Source organism: Dryobates pubescens, chromosome 2 (assembly GCF_014839835.1).
Source record: "Dryobates pubescens isolate bDryPub1 chromosome 2, bDryPub1.pri, whole genome shotgun sequence".
Classification (NCBI taxonomy): Eukaryota; Metazoa; Chordata; class Aves; order Piciformes; family Picidae; genus Dryobates; species Dryobates pubescens.
In genome coordinates, this window is record NC_071613.1 from 27,035,560 (window position 1) to 27,052,684 (window position 17,125).

A 17,125-nucleotide genomic window follows, 5' to 3' on the forward strand; every position below is an offset into this window, starting at 1 on the left:
GCCATGGGATTCCTATATTGCTGATGGGAGGACTGTGGGAAATAGCTGCTTCCCAATAAAATGATAACACACAGGGAGGTTTGGCCAGAGATATTAAAGGTTTGAGCTTAGCATCCCCCTTTTTGGTGTATCAGTAAATGAAAATTCCAATTTGTTTAACCCTCTCCTGCAACATTTTTTCTCCTCCTTTCCCTCCTCACCTCCCCTCTCTCCTGCACACAACTTTGCTCCTCTTTCTGTTCAAAATTTAGTTTGTGGTCCATACTTCTGTCTGCCCTCAGTACACACTCCTTGCACCATTCTTCTGCCTCTGGGGATGTAAGACCTTCAGTCAAATTACAGGGGCAGAGGTAAAGGGGTGTGTGCAGTTTTTCCTTTTGCTAAATGCCAGCTTTCAGAAGTTGAGGTGATGGTTAAAAGGAAATGAGGACAAAAGTGAAACTGAAAGAAAATGCTAGAGAGGGGAACCCCTGCTCAGACACTGGTTTTAAGGAACTCAGTGAGGGGCAATGGAAAGGAATGGAGGGGAGAAGTAAGATGCAAATGGGAGGAGGTGAAGAAAAATTCCTTCAAGCTTATGAAATGTAAAGTACCTTGTGCATTTCTTTCTTTGAGATTGTCTTTCCTGCTTTTGATGAGCTTTCATCTGTAGAAAAAACTATGCTTTTGAAATGAAGGGCAGCTTTTCCTTTAGAAGTCTCAGCCCACTTGTCCCTCCATACTTATTTATGCCTGTGCCATTTAATCAGAAATCGCAAGCAGAGGTAGAGGCTTCCTGGAGTCTGAGGGCTGTCTGTGTCACCTAAGCATTGCACAGTCTGTTTTGGAGATGGCCTTGGGATTCCTGTTTCTCATTTGTGACCCAAAGCTTTTTAGGCCTCTGCAATTTCAAATGGTCATTGATACTGTGGGGTGAAGGGAGCGATTCTGCCCTCGATGCATGCCCGAGCAATTCAGGCCTGGTGCCAGTGGCTGGAGTTGGTGGTCTAACCTGTATCACTTCAACAAGAGGATTCCTGATGGATGTTTTGGGGGAGCAGTTAGTTGAGTTTGTTTCCAAATCGATCTGTCAGAGAGAGGTAAGCAGGCTGTATAGTGAGGGAACATTCTTCAACAACAAAAATAAATTTCAAAACCCATCAGGCAACAGATGGGTCATGTTACAGGCAGAAGCATAGGGATAAAGATCTGTTTGATACAGTAAAAGGTAACAATTTTACTTTCTTCAGATGATGTTCCTTGAGCTGGCTGCGTGCAGCAGAGGAATGCTGAGCAGATATGCTCAGAGCAGCACCTTCGCAAGCAGTGGCTCGGAGAGTGGTCAACCCTCTACCATCATGCTTACAGTGGCAGCAAGCCTGGAATAAAAGATGCCTCATTTCAAACTGTTTTGACTGGGTTTTGCCTTTACAAGAGAAGACAAAACCTGAAGAAGTTCTGCTGTTGGGTTCATATTGGATGCATCCTTTCTCATTGCAAAGGGGAACAGCTATAAGAAGCTTGAGTAAAAGCTGTTCCCTCAATGATGATGATGGCTCCTTGAAGAGGAAATAGGAAGAGGCCAAGGAGCCAGGTAACAGCAAAGACTGAGTGCTGCACTGCAGCTGCTGAAAAATGTGAAAAGGGGACATGTGCCCTGTTATGCCAAATAACTGCCCAAAACAGCAGCCTCAGAGGAGAATTACAGCCACAAAGAATCTTCCAAAGAAAGGATGAAAAAAGGCAGTGAACAAATACAACCCAGGCTGTGCCCTAATCCCCACCAGCCATCCAGGCCTGGCAGGCAGCAATGAAGATGTCAGTGCCATTCAAGGGCTACTCCAGCAAATGGAGTAACAACAAGGCTTCACAACTCCAAGGCCTAGTGTCATGCAGTGGCAAATGATGCCACTACTCTGGCTGTTTGGGGAGTTGTTACATGCATGGTTGGTTTGCCATTGAAATTCATAATTTAAAATAAGTAATTACTGCATTTAGTAGATACTGCTTCTTTCCTTTAGATGAACATCTGATGCTTGTCAAGTTGGTATGAAGTTCAAGGATGGCCAGCAATGAACACACACAGAGGCTGCTTCTTCCATACCTCTGCCATGCCAAGCTCAGTGCAGGTCCACCAAGGCTTTATCAGAGGCTTTCACTTTGTTCTCAAGGGGCATTTTTATTAGCTTTCTGCTAAAAAAATTGAGCTGATTGGAGAAATAATTTTACATCTGATCATCTGTGAGAAATTAGATAATGAAAAGGTAGTTTTTGAAAACCTGGCTTGCACTGCCAGCTACCTTGTATAGTGAGTGATTATAAAACCCCAAACAACAATATTCAAAATCAGAAGGAAAAAGGAGGGTAACAGTAAGAGGAAAGCCCATGGGAGATTTCATGATCTCTGTTCCCAGACACCTGTCATGAGTGTGAGAAGGCTCAGATCACTCTCAGGAATGAAACCCTGCCAGTCTGTGGCAATGACATACCCCTCTGCTATGGACCGGAAGATGATACTGACACAACTCATTATATTTCTGCTTCTGAATAAGTCTGTTGTTGGATTTGATGAATAAGTGATGTTTTGAACTGATAAACACTGTGCAGCAAACTTCCCATTTCATGGTGTGATGAACAAGTCAAGGGTTTCAGGCAAGCTGTAAAAGGCCTTTAACATACTATTTCAGATTTAATTCAAGTGGGAGGCACTTCTCAGAGCTAGCTTGAAAGTTTCTGTCACTTCCACCCCCAAAATGGAGATAAGGTTTCCACAGACTCAGCAGTGTTATCTCTAAAGCAAGACAGTGACTGCTACATTGTTGGTAGTTTATCACAGGGAAATAGTGTGTGCTATGAAATGTAAAAATGCCTGTGAACTTTTCCACTGCTAATCTGTTTAGATACAAATTATTCCTTTTGTATGTTTACCCCACAGTGCGTGTCTTACTCTTCCCTCTGTTTCCTGAGTACCGGAGTCTTGCCTGCCCATGCTTACCTGCTTATGTTTGCAGGCAGGACCCTTGCACCTTTAACATGCAATTATGGACTTCCCATAGGAAACCACTTGCTATACCAAAAGCAGGGAGTGTGAGACCAGCATAAAATAAGCTTAATCTCAAAATATATGTTTCTAGGGACTGCCACAAAGTAATGCAATTAATTTTTGCATTGAATTAAAGTCTCCCATCAAAAGATAAACAAAACTCCCACAAAACTTCTCTTCCAGTATAGCATGATGATGTCAAAACTGTCAAGAATTTGTTGCAGAGTATGGTTGGCCTCACAGTAGGTTACACAGCAACATGGTAGAGTTCTAAAAACCTAGGTTTGAAAACACTTATTCATTTCTACTTGACAATGGTTTGTTTTTTTTCAAAGGCTTGACTGTTGGTGCTCTTTTCTGAGCCTCAGAAAGAAAACTGAAGCCTTAACAGCCCTCAGCCAGGCTTTTAAGAGTCTATAGGCCAAAAGTAATGTCTGGCACAGATTATTTAACTAGACTGAAAGGGAAACTAATTCCCTCTGAGTCAGGGAATTTGATTTACTATTTCCTTAGGGCTGTTGGTAGAATTGTGAACATGAGAGCCTGCTCTGGTATGTGATGCCACAGGAGGCATTGCCAGTCTTGCATCTTGGCAGGACAGACTGATAGTCATGGATAGTGCTTTTCCTGCCTGTCAGAAAGAACAAAGGACTCAAAGGACTTTTTTCCCCAGAGGACTTTTCCAGGGCTTCAGTCACAGTTTGGTGTCTCTGTCCCTGGTGTCTCTGTTTTCGAAGGTGAAGCTAACTCTTTGAAAAGGAGCAGAAACCAAGAATAATTCAGACAAGGTGAGAGTGATGCTATTAGGTTGTGGGAAAGCTCTGTACAGCAAGATGCCTCTCCCTCTTCCTAATGAAACATGTCCATGATGAAGAAAAGTACTTCTGGATCCAGATTGCTTCTGAAGTCCCAAGAAGACTAAGCGTTTTGCCTTCTCATATTATGATGTGCCCACTTCCCTGTAACTATAAACTTCCCACAGCCCCTCTTGTTATCCTGACCTGTAACTCCAAGGGGACTTAGGGGGTATATTAATGCCTCTGTGCAACACCCTGACTGAACACTGATGGGAACATCCACATGAAAGAAGTAACTGAATACTTATGAGTGTAATGACGTCAGTGTGTGGTTACTTGTTTGGCTGCACTGGCTGAAGCCTCAGATGCTAATTCAGCAGACTGTAGACACCATTATCTTCAGTTTGTGCTGGCTGCAATTCAGGATGTTAATAATAATCTAGTGAGCTATATGTAGCTTGGATCATGGCTATCAGAAACCACTTCTCTCTCCACATACTGTTATAGGAGATGAGATCAGGCAGATGATCTTGCTGACACTTCCCTTATTTAGCAAGGAGTGGCAGGCATTCGCAGTGGAGACCTGTACCCAGTCCGTTATTTATTACACTATTACTTAAGATCCAGAATGGGTTAGTTAGTTGTAGAACAGCAATCACAATGTCCACAGACTTTTCTAACATATGCTTGTGCATCAAAGTCAGTGCTAGAGGGATGTTTTGTTTTTAAAATTAGGAACAAAATACCCCCTAAAAGCTAAGCAATGGGCCATTTTAGTATCCTCTTTCCTCAATACGACAGCATTGAGAGTACACTCTGGCCAAGCTGAGGGGCAGCCAAATATAATTTATGGCTTGTTTTAAACTGATTTGTTGACTTCATGAAAGGCCCTGTCAAAAAGACTAGACCCTTGAGACCTAACAATGATAACAGTTACGTCAATGACGAAAAACTCTTGGATAACAGTAAGCCTGCCCTGTGAAATTTTTAAAGTGCCTGAACACTCCTACATCTGTGTGGAGAAACAGGAGTTGAACCCTTCTTGGCCCTGCCAGCTCCAGAGAAACTGAAGTCCAGCAACTCCAGCTCTGCAGCCTGGCATCAGTATGAGGCCAGGGGCCCTTTACAGCCTTCACAGTCATGCTGGACTAGGAAGGACCTAGCCCTTGAGGAGAAGTTTTTTTGCAACATTCAAAATGAATCAGGGAAGGAGGGAAAAGTCTTACAAACTGCTGGGATTGCAAGTTTGGGAGATTAGTCCAAGGTCCTGACACAAGCTCAGGCAAAGTAGATCAACAGCCTCATGGCCTTCACAAGAGTGTGTTCTTGATCAGGGTCTGGGTTTTTGTGAAACTGAGAGGATATAATGGTATTAAAATAGTGTCTTATTCTTTCTAAGAAAACACAGAACAAAAGTCCAATCCATTTTGTGGAGATAAAAAAAGAAAATTAAGTACTTTAAGGCACAGTATCTGTTTGGTACAATTTTTTTTAGAGAAGTCCTGAGTATTAATTAATGAGCTGAAACTAGAACCATTAAAACAAGGGAGACCTCTGTCATTTACATCAGGCTGAGCACATTTTAATACACATCCTCAGTCATGACAGGAGTTTCCTTTTACCACCTGAACAGTGCAAGTGCAGTGCAAGTCACACAGTCAACTTCTGTGAACAAAGCAGATCTCACTTCTTTCATTGGTAGGTACATCTGGGCAGAAGGTATGGTTCATAGTTTGGTGTATTTGTTGAACCAGAAAATAACATTGGAGTTTGGCCCCACAAAAAATACAGTTGTTGAATTTTTTTTTCTCTCTTGGAGATGAAACTATTCTGTTTATAGTTGGGGGTATGTGTGTGTTCTTTAGGTTTGCTTTTTTTTCTTCTAAAGGTTATTTCTTGATAGCTCACATTCTACAAACAACAGGAAGGAGAGTGGTTAACATGTGGTTGCAGTTCTAGAAAGTGACAATACAAACTACAATCAAGGACTCTGTATTTTATTGTCTCTCACCAGTCTCTATGTCACCAGCCTCTCTGTTACATCTGCATGAACTGGAAGATACTGCAACAAACTTCTAAAACACTTTTATAATTATCAGTTACAAATACTCTGCTTGACCTCAGGAATCACAGAATGCATTGCTTTGTTAGGGACCTCTAGAGGTCATCTAGTCCAACTCCAACCTGCAGTCAGCAGGGACATCCCCAACTAGATCAGGTTGCTCAGTCTTGTCAACCCAGACCTTGAATGTCTCCAGGCATGGGCCCTTCACCTCCCTGGGCAACCTGTTCCAGTGTGATGCTAAAGAACTTCTTCATACTGTCTAGTTTAAAACCATTGTACTTTGTCCTATTGCTACATGCCTTGTAAACAGTTCCCCTTAAGCTTTCTTGTAGGCCCCCTTCAGGCACTGGAAGACCACTATAAGTGTCTCTTGGAAGCCACCTTTTCTCCACATCGGACAACCCCAACACTCTCAACTTGTTTTCACAAGTGCTCCAGCCTTCTGATCATTTTTGTGGCCCTCCTCTGCATCCTCTCCACCAAGTTCATGTCCCTCTTGCGTTGAAAGCCCCAGAACTGGATACAGTACTCCAGGTGAGGTCTCACCAGAGCAGAGTGGCAGAATCACCTCTCTTGACCTGCTGGCCATGCTTCTTTTGGTGCAGCCATTAACCACTACCCTCTGGATGTGATCATCCAACCAATTCCTTTTCCGCCAAACGTACCACTCATCAAATCCTCATCTCTCCACATTAGAGTGAAGGATGTTGTTGAGGGCTTTGTCAAAGGGAAATTATGTTTCTGGCCAGAGCACCACAATGATAACAATCCTATTAGAATTTATTTTAATGGTTCCCTTGATAATACAAAACCCACATCACAGCTATCTCACCTGTTACAGCTTGTGAAGACTAATAGATGTACAGAGAAACCTTTTATTATTGTTAAAATCATAACTCTGATTTGTAACTGTATCATTTATGTAGTAGCATCTAGTATTTTGAGGTGCGGATTTTTGAACTTGTATTCCTTGTACCCCATGCTTGAAACTAGTGAACAAATGTAGGCACAGGGAAGCATTTTCCACAATCAACCCTTTGGACAACCCTGGATATGAATGTGCCTTCCGCACGCAGAATGTTTTCAACCACCTTTTCCTACAGTACACTCAGAGCCTTGCTAGGCCAAAACCATCAGACACTACATTCCAGTCATGGTTCCCCTGTCACTGCTGATTTCAAGTATTCCTTTGGTTCTTTGCAACAGAGCAAAAGGCTAAAGCATACAAACAGTTCTGGAAGTTGGCTTTACCTTTGTTTTGAAATCACAAAATCTCTTTAAGAGGCAGATTATGGTGTTCCTTGGGAGAGTTAGGTAGCTGCAGAGGCACGCGGAGGGTGGACTTGCCCGGGTTCCATAGGGAGAAAGGAGTAGGCAGTAATAGCAAAGCAGCCCAGCAGAGGCTTGAAGTAGAGAACAAGGCAGAAGCTCTGGAGTTTTTGAAAAGAATGCCATGGAGTCCACAGCTGATGCAATCTTAGAGACTGCAAAAGACTTTTTGTTAAACATGTTTTTGGGTTTTGTTGTTGTTGTGATTCTTGGGCTCACGTTTCCCTGACGACAGGCTCTCAGACGCTTTTCCTGCAGTCTGCCAGGGAGCGGCCGCTTGCCCCCCGCGGCCTTTCCGGGAAGGTCTATCGGAGCCTTCACCCGGGCCTATCTCACAAAGCTTCCAGTTCCAGTGCCTTCTGCTTTGCCGGCGCAACCAGAGGCCCAGCGACCACCAGCGCCGCCCCACACACCGTCGCACCCTCACACAATATGGCGGGGCGGGCTGCCCTGTCAGCCCCCCCCCGCGCGCGGGCACCGCCCCGCCCCCTGCCCGAGCGGGCTTCTCTCTACCTGCCCGGAGGCCCGCCTCTATGGTCAGGGGCGCGGCGGCAGGGGCGGGGTGGCGCCAGGCTACGCCACCGACGGAGGCCGCGGGGCGTGGCCGGGCCGGCGGAGGGGGGCGTAGCGCGGCGGGCCGGGCGCCCAGACTGGCAGTTGGAGATTCCCCTTTGTGTCTGGAGCCGGGAGAGGCGCTGGTGCTGTGGGGCTGGGCGGGAGGGGGCGCGAGCCGCGGCGGACCGGCGGCCCTCGCCCGCAGCCGGTGGTGTGCAAGGGAAGGAGGCGGAGCGGTGTAGAACTGCGGAGAAGGCGCTAGCAGCGCGGAGAGGCTGAGCCGTTCCGCGGTGGCGACCGGAGACCTGAGGAAGGAGGCCAGGCCAAGCGGGGGCTGTTGGCGCTGTGGAAAGTTAGGGAGGAAGGCGGAGGAGGGGGAGTCCCTTTCCCCCAGTGTGGGGAAGGGCCTCCGTCGTGCTCTCGCCCGCGGAGGGGAGCCGGCTGCTCTCATAGCTGAAGCTGCCGAGGAGGGGCCTCGCGTCCCGCCGCCCCGCACTCTGAGCTCCACCTTTGCCGGGGTGGCCTGGGGTGGTGTCGCTTCTGTGGTGGAAGGCCGGGGGTGCACGGTAGAGCCCGCCCGGCGGGGGAGACAGATGGGCCAACATGCAGCCGCAGCCCTCGCTTTGAGAGCAGACTGGGTCGCGCCTCGCCGCGGTGGAGCTGAAGGGATCGCTGCCACCTTCTTGGGCGCATGAGGCAGCGAGACGGGCGGCGAGAAGACAGAGACCTTTAACGGGATGAAACGCGGCTCGTTATTAAGCCCATAGAGCTCGTTATCCGTGCCGCGGTCAGCCGGCGGGGCTGCTCTGACTGACTGCTGTAGACGCGGGCTCGCGTCTGGATATGTTTCCTTCTCAACCGGCCTGTTTCTTCGATATAGTGAAGCTGCGTGGGAAATAAGCTTGGTTCCCAGCTCAGTCGGGAGCGTGCCGCCGTTCCCCGGAGGGGGGGAGATGCCTCGGGGCTGGGAGGCAGAAGCAGGCGCTTCCCTGGTGTCCGCGGAGCGCGGCCGGCTCCCGAGACATGAAGGCAGGCGGGTGTAATGGAGTAAGAGCGACGACGGTTCTTCTCATCTACCATTTGCCCTTCCAGACGGAATTGTAAACCGAGAAAGCTGAGGAAGGCTGTGCGAAAGGAGGAAATTCCTCTCGTCGGTCGTCTTTTTTTTTTCTTTTTTCTTTTTTTCCCCTCCTCCTCCTGCCTCGATCCTTGGCTTCCCCAGGTATGACTGCCTCACTGCAGCACCTTGTGCTGGTGCTTTTGCTCTCCAGTGCCACCCTGCTGCTCAGCACTGCGGCTGGTAAGTAGCCAGTGGGTGTAACGAACTACTAGCCATTTTGGCACAGGGAAAGGGGGTGGGGTCCACTGGTATTTGGGCACATCTGTGTCTTCTTAAAAAGTGGTGTGCGTCTGCTTCAGTGGTGAAGCCTGATAAAAGTTTTGAAATCCCGATACGTTAAGCCTCTCGGAGAACAAAATCTGCTTTATTGTGTAAATGAGCTCGACCTGCATTCACGATTTATACTTTGCCTAGATCTACTTGTCTTGTCTAATAATTTATTTCAATTTTGGAAAAATATATAATCTTTGTTTTGCATACCTCGCCCTTCGTAAGGTAATGCAGGAATTTTTAATATATATTTTAATCTTCAGCAGAGCTGTGTCTGTTTTGCTGTGGGATCTTTGGGCACAGCCATTTTTAATTTTATCAGCATCAGTGCTTTTAGGGGCCTTAAACATGCGCTGCAGTTTTATAACAGTCTGACTGGAATGTATATTTATTTTCTTGGAGACGAGATCCGAAGCAGAAAAAATAGCTATTTCTATTGTCAGTTGTGATTATAGCACAGTAACAACACTGTTCAGGAATACCAAAAGATCTCGAAGGGTACTTTTTTCTTTTTTTTTTCCCTAACAAGAAGTTGGAAGCATGTTTAAGAGCATTCTTACTCGTATGTTAGAACACCGTAAACCATTTTTTAATTCTGCTTGGAAGCTCTGTGTCAGGTACGGAGGATGTTTGGCCGTGATATTGGAAGAGAGATGTGTATTGTTCTGGCATCCTTTGGTTTTCTGTCATGGTGACAGATTAGCATGTTGGAGCCTTCTGAGTGTTACCCAGCTTTGTTAGGCACTAATTCTTGCAGTATGCATTTTTCAGCAGTTTTAGAAGACTCTGGTGTCTTTTTTATTAACCAGGATCCAATTGTGCTTGCTATTTTTCAGTGTTATGTTGTAATCTGATGTGTAGAATTCATAAATGAATCTTTGGAAGAAAAATGCTGTGTCTTGCTAAGATGACCCAGCAAGCTGGTGGTAGTTTTCATATTACATTTCAGTAAGGTCTTAAAATTGTGTTATTTGTTAAAGTTGAAGATACTTGCTGTCATTATTAGGAAATTCCTGTAAATTATGCATGTTTAGGCAGTTTCTTCATCACTGTGACTGAACAGTCCCTGATTTTTCTCGTTTCTGCTTTTTTAAGAGGTCTCTTTCAGGAAGATACTTAAATTAAAAGATTGATGTTGCCTATATCATTCTGACCTTAAACTGCCATTATTTTACATTGATGCCTGCAGCTTATCTTTGTGGTAGTTTCTGAGGAGTGGGTTTGTGTTTGGCTGTTTTTTTTTTTTCTCGTTGTTTTCTGAAGAAGGGACTTCTGAAGGTCACAAATGTTTGTATTAAAGCACATATGAATCAAGAACGCCCAGCACCTAAACTTTTCTTTCAGATACATTTTTTTTTATAGTGTAGGGGTTTTTTGTCTCCTTTGTGAAAACTTCAGTGGATTGGTATTTTCTCTGCACCGATGAAGAAGGGTTACTGAAGGGGACTAAGTACAGATTTAAATCAGGCCAAGGGCTAGGCAGGTGCTGTACCAGCCCATTTGCACGGTTTTGCCAATTCACCCAAATCCAGACCTGGCAACAGCATTCCCAGTATTTCAGTTCTGAATGTGTCTCGTTAAAAGGGTATTAGTGATGCGTACTTTTTTTTTTCCATTTTGTGAACTGGAACCTATTTTCCCATCGTTATTTATTTCTTAATTGTGACATTTTAACATTCCACGTTTTAAAAAGCCTTGGTCATAATCTTCTGTAAAACTGATTTAGACATTTGAGCTTGAGTTCATGTAATTGTCGATTTTAGCTTTACACTGCTTTTCAGTAAAAAAGAAAGTCTATACATGGGGAAGCTACACTGATGTGTAATTCTGCCCTTTTATGTTCATGAAAGAGCCAACACTCTTTCTTCTTTTCCCCTCCCCCAAAGCATGAACTGTATGCTCCCATCAGAGTGAAAAGGCTGCCTTTACAGCTTTGAAAACCCCTGCTAATTCTTATTTTTGATTAGTGAATGGATACTCTGTCTCAACCGTGTGTAGAACTGTGTATTTAAAAATCCAAAGTCATGACTTCAGAGGGAGATATTTTCACATCAGGTTTGTAAGTTTTGGCCTGGAGGAGAGGAGAGTATTTGGACCTTCTTAGTGTTCCACAAAGACCTGGATACTGAATGGGCAGGAAAGATGTAAAAGTGCATAAAGGAGATCACAAAAAATAACAATCTTACAGCAGGGCTGAAGATGAGAGTTTCCCTCCTAATCTGGCATATGAATGAAGAAGGTGCTTTTTCCTTTTTTTTTTTGTAATTGAATATGTAGAAAAGAACTACCTCTAGATTCAGAATTATTTGCTGAGTAAGGGGAAAATATTCCTTCCTCATTAAAATCCAGATTTTAACAAGTATCTGGTAACTCTACATTTAAACCATGTATTAGTCCTTGTAAAGAGATATACTACACCAAGGACATTTGACCAATGCTAGTCTTAGCTAAAAATATGAGGTGTTGGAAAAGAATGGTTTGTGCTGCTTTCTTCTTTATTTTTCAAATAACTTGAAATACCTCTTTCTAAATCTTTTGTTTAGAGCTATTCAACATATTTATGTGCCCTTATATTTTAGAGGATTTGGATGTATTCACTGTGAGAGTTCTGCCTGTCTGGTGAACCTTTGAGGTGTTCCCTAATATTGCTAAAGAATTTTGTTTGGGTGTTTGTATGGACCTGATTTTAAAGATAGAATCTTTACTTGTTTCACTTGCTGCTTTCTGTGATATGCAATATTGAATTGCTTTTCCTTCTTTATACATACTCAGGGTAGACAGCATTCCATTGTCTAATGTGTAAATGATTTGCAGAAAGCATAAAGTGAAAATTAAAGTGAACAATAACCTGTTTTCTTAAGGAATCTTTCTATTTAGTCAGCATCTATGTGGTTCAGCAGAGCTGCAAAATTTTCGGTGTGAATGGAATAGGATAGAGATTGAAGAATATATTTTTAATGATCATGTGAATTATTAACTGAAATGAGTGTCTTTATCCAATTCTGTATTGCCAGTTAAAGTTACTTTTTAGTGTCTCAACACAGTTTGTTTGAAATATGAATTGTGTGACATGAGAAAAGGCCTCCTTTGGCTATCCAAGTAGATTGAGTGTTTTAAATTAGTAACTGAGTATCTTGTATATTAAACAGGCTTTCTAAAACCTGTCTGCACCCCAATTTCTGCTTCCTTACTAGAGCTATACCAATCTTTTATGCAATCTAAAAATAAGATTTATTTTTCTGTCTCACTTGGGAGCTGTCTCTGAAATACTAACCTAGCAGATGGAAAGAGACAGTGGGCTTGAGGGGCATGAGTGGTATGCTTGATGGATAACCACACATACAAGTGCAGCCTGTACACCAGACCAGGGCTTCGTTAACTGTCTAGTTATGTAAAGAAATAACGTAGCTGTGAAAGCACAGGATTCTGTACAGAGCCATTCACCCTCCTGAGAAGAGTCTTTTTTTTTTCCATTAGGTAAATCGGCCTGTATGAACCTCTGTGGATATTTCAGCTAAGCTTCCAGTTTCCAAGCGTACTTCAGTACTTCTGTACCACGCTGTGTGTTGTAAGCATAGCTTGTTAGGAAATGGAAGCTGTGCTCGTCTGGTGGCTGAGGAGCCCAAATGTTGGGCCCTGAGACATTACACAGATACTTTGCTTCAGTATGAATGGTTTCTTATAATTATTCCTGGGACAAGCTTGTATAAAGTGGTTGTTTTGACATCTCTCTAGCACATATTATGAAATTCTCTAAAAAAGTTTATTTGTTAACTTTTAAGTTCTTGTCCCTCCTGCCTTTTTTTTCTGTTCCATGAACTATTTCTCACTAGTCTGTGTAGTCAGTGGCATTGTTTTCTTCCTCTGCCATTCTCAGCAGATGGATGAGAAAGTTGATATATATCAGGTTCTTCTGAAATGTTTTATTCCTAACAAGAGAGTGCATGGCTTACTGTCACTTGAGTTAAATTTTGCATCCGAGTTAGGACTCAGACTAGCTGTGCCATGAACATGTGCTGGCGTTTTCTGAGCAGCATCTAACTTTCCCAGCCAGGGTGGTGTATAAACAGTGTGTCAAGTTTCATTTGGAACAAAATATTTATGTTCTGAAAAAAACAAGCTTGGTGATGCTTTATATTGGGTAGGACAGGAATCTGTGTGGGGCTTACAGGCAGTTTTAACTATTTATTTTATTAAGTTTGTGATTTAGTGGAACCTCTTCACTGCTTGAATTTGAATTTAAAAATAAGTGAAATGGAAGAACTGTTTTCCAAAACACCAACATTTCAGTAATGAAACTCATCTGTGGCTTTTCTTTGTGTTTTTGTTTGCTTGCTTTTTTCTGTTGGGGTTTTTTGGTGTGTTGTGGTTCCCCCCCTTGAAACATAAATTCACAGAACTGTGGTGCTGGAAGTGACTTCTCTTCTGTTTCCTTCGTGGTTGGATTGTATAAGTAAAGTTAACAATGTTTGTCTAACATCTTTGCAATCTCCCGTGAAGAGGGGAGTTCACAGCCTGTCTAGGTAGTCTGTCCTGTTACAGTGATTTAATTACCATGTTATTTCATAATGCAACAGTGGTATGTTTTGTTTCATTTTAAAATTTTCTATTCTAATTCAAGATACGCCTCAAATAATATGTGGCAATCCACCTGAACGTACAGCATGGAGAGTCTCAAACTTGGCTACAGTAGTTTGCAGTGGGAAGTTTGAGATGACTATCAATGTTTTATGTGCTTCCTAATACTTTAATTTCTGATGATGCTCTGCCAAATTGAGGGGTCTGTTAATTGCAAAGCTGGGCTGAGCAGCAAGAGTGAAATCTGATAGGAGAGGTCAGTTTGAGTGTGTGACCAAGAGGAAGAAAGGCTAGCAGCACTGGAGAGATTTGAAAGGAGGAATGATTCAATCTGATTTGCAGTGAGATGAGAGCCAAGGCGTATTAGACAGCCAGACAGAGATGGTGTCTTACATTTGTCAGACTTGTTTGGAGAGTAAGTGCTCACACTCGTGTGGTGGAATGCACTTACGCAGGAGGAGACAAAGAAAGCATAGCTGTAAGTAGCAGTTTTGAATACTTCTGTCTTTTCATGTGAAAATCTGAGACCTGTGCGTTCAGATAATACCTCTACCTTCTTCCTCCCTGTCCCACAGTCTCCGAAGTTTGGAAACCACAACGTTTTGGGTGGTGATGGTGTTTCATTCCAAGTCTTTGAGATGTGCTAGTTTTCTCAGTTGCCTTCTTGAATTTGCATCAAATCATGGTTTTTCCTTTGAACTTTAAAGGTGTCTACCTTCTGCATCTCTCAGTACTTTCTATTTTCTCTTTTGCTTCTTCTTTCTGTGAGAGATGGAGGAAAAAATAGGCACTATGGATTGCTACTGCCTTTCGTGAACACTTCCATCTCCACCATTAACTTCTGAAACTGTTGGCCCACATCAACCACATGTATAAAAATGTTTCAGGTGTCAAGAGATTAATTTGTTACTGTTTTCATGAAAACTAGGAACTGAATAGAGGAGAAAATTCCAAGGTAGAGATATCCCAAGGGGAAAGTGGAGTAAAACTCAGCTTGAGTAATTCTCTTTGCTTAAAACTGACTGCCCAGTCAGTGCAGGGATGCTGGCAAGTGTGTTGGTGCATACGATGTTTTGGACAAAGCACAATATATTTTGTCTTCTGTTCACTTGGCATGCTGTAGGAGATCTGGGGGAGAACTGGGGATTCCTTTTGTGGAAAGAATGGGAGCGGAGTATGGAATGTGGGGAAAAAGGGCATGTTTACGGACAATTACTGTGCTGCTTGTGGAACAACTTGTGTGTCTGAAAACATGTAGTAAGCAATTTTTAAATTTCTTTAACTGAACTTCCAAAACAATGCCCAGATCACTTTACTGAATGGCCGTCATCCATTTACAGCTTCCCAGTGTGTATGAGGAGCTCGTGGTTTATGGTATGCCTTGTTTTTCATGCTTTCAAAGCTGGTTTTAATTTGCTATCCTGTGTATACACTTCAGATACCCTACATGTTAAAACTTCCTCATGATCTTTTATGAATGGTGATGAAACCTACACTTTTCCTCTGGTCCCTTTTTGTCACATCTTAGAATTCATGCACATCTAATGAAATGCGTGAAAAGTAGTTTCATTATTTGTATTAAGCAGGTGTAATGGAAAGGCACATATCATCACCTTCTGAGTTGTGGCAGACAATGACAGTTGCTGGTATAGTGAGCTTCCAAGCTTCTGTACTGACTTGTTAGAGTCAAGTAGTTGAGTTAATGCTAGCAATGCTGCGTGGCTAAACTCTTACATTCAGCTGATATTGATAAAGCTGATACTATGTTTATGTTCCTTGTTCTACAACACACACTTTTCCTGTTTTGAGTAAACATGACAAATGTAAGAAAACGTGGGTAAGAGGTGCTGCCTTTTTTTTTTTAGGGACATGACTGAAGGTATAATCATAGGTCATGTATGTTAATTGGGCTCCCTAATTTATACATTAGAGAATGCAGCACTCAATATCAAAGTATTGGGTGTTGGCAGTGTCATCTCTCACGTTCATTATTCTTGGTGTGAATTACATTTCCTTCTGCGTAAGTCACAAAGGTCAGTTTCACCTGGTGTGAGAAGTTTCAGCATAGTTCAGTGACAAGAAGGACTGACTAAATAGGCTCTTACCTTATCAGGCTTAGTTTGGCATGGTTTCTGTTTAAACATTTTATTTCTGCAGCTAAAGCAGCATGGGTACAGACACTTAGAACAAAACTCCTAGACCATCCATATTAGAGAACCTTAATTGGATTTTCTGAGAATTCAAGATTGTCCACAATCCTTTGGTATTCTCAAATATGTTAGACTTGGCAAACGTATCAGGAAAAATAATGGGTCATGTTACTGTTCAAGCTATTTTCTATAGTAATGGTTGCATTAAATGATCTCACAGGGATATGTTTAGTTGTCCAATGCTAAAAAATGTGTGCTTTTTTTAGTGATTGAGTGATTCTGTTGTAATTAGTTTGTTACTGAACCTACTTGAAAATGAATCCTTTTTTCTGTCGCTGTCCTTCAGAGACAAGTCAGTAAAGCTCTTAGAACAGAGTAGAATTAACCAGGTTGGAAAAGACCTTGGAGATCATCAGGTCCAACCTATCACCCAACACCATCTTATCAACTAAACCATGGCACCAAGTGCCTCATCCAGTCTCCTCTTAAACATTTCCAGTGATGGTGACTCCACCACCTCCCGAGTTGTGGGGGCTTTGTGTCCTTATACCTTCTGAGTTGCAATAAATCTTGGTGCAGACACACAGTACACTGTAGATATGCACTGTATGCTGTGAACTCTGCCAGTCCATGTATTTGTTCAAACCTAAACACATCCACAAGAAGGGACGGATGGAGGAACCTGGAAACTACAGACCAGTCAGCCTGACCTCAGTGCCAGGGAAAGTGATGGAGCAGGTTATCCTGGCGGCAATAACTGCGCACCTGAAGGATGGCCAAGGGCTCAGGTCCAGCCAACATGGATTTAGGAAGGGCAGGTCCTGCCTCTCCAACCTGATCTCCTTCTATGATCAGGTGACCCGTTTGGTGGATGTGGGGAGGCCTGTGGATGTAGTCTATCTGGACTTCAGCAAGGCCTTTGACACCGTCCCCCACAGTAAACTGCTGGCTAAGCTGTCAGCTCGTGGTTTGGACCACAACACTCTGTGCTGGGTTAGGAACTGGCTGGAGGGCCGAGCCCAGAGAGTGGTGGTGAATGGTGCCACATCCGGCTGGCGGCCAGTCACCAGTGGCGTCCCCCAGGGATCAGTGCTGGGCCCCATCCTCTTTAACATCTTCATTGATGATCTGGATGAGGGGGTTGAGTCAGTCATCAGCAAGTTTGCAGATGACACCAAGTTGGGAACAGATGTTAGTCAGTTAGAGGGTAGAAAGGCTCTGCAGAGGGACCTTGACCGA

At 43.4% G+C, this 17,125-nt stretch overlaps 1 protein-coding gene across 2 annotated transcripts in view; it reads left to right on the forward strand.

The window, feature by feature from the left end:
* The first annotated feature begins 8,826 nt into the window (after positions 1 to 8,826).
* BMPR2 (bone morphogenetic protein receptor type 2) overlaps positions 8,827 to 17,125 on the forward strand; it is a 101,427-nt gene continuing 93,128 nt past the window's right edge. For both annotated transcript variants that reach the window (XM_009896493.2, XM_054172879.1), the window contains exon 1: positions 8,827 to 9,068. In XM_009896493.2, coding sequence (XP_009894795.2) covers positions 8,993 to 9,068 — 76 coding nt within the window. In that variant the 5' untranslated portion in view covers positions 8,827 to 8,992. The remainder of the gene's footprint in view (positions 9,069 to 17,125) is intronic.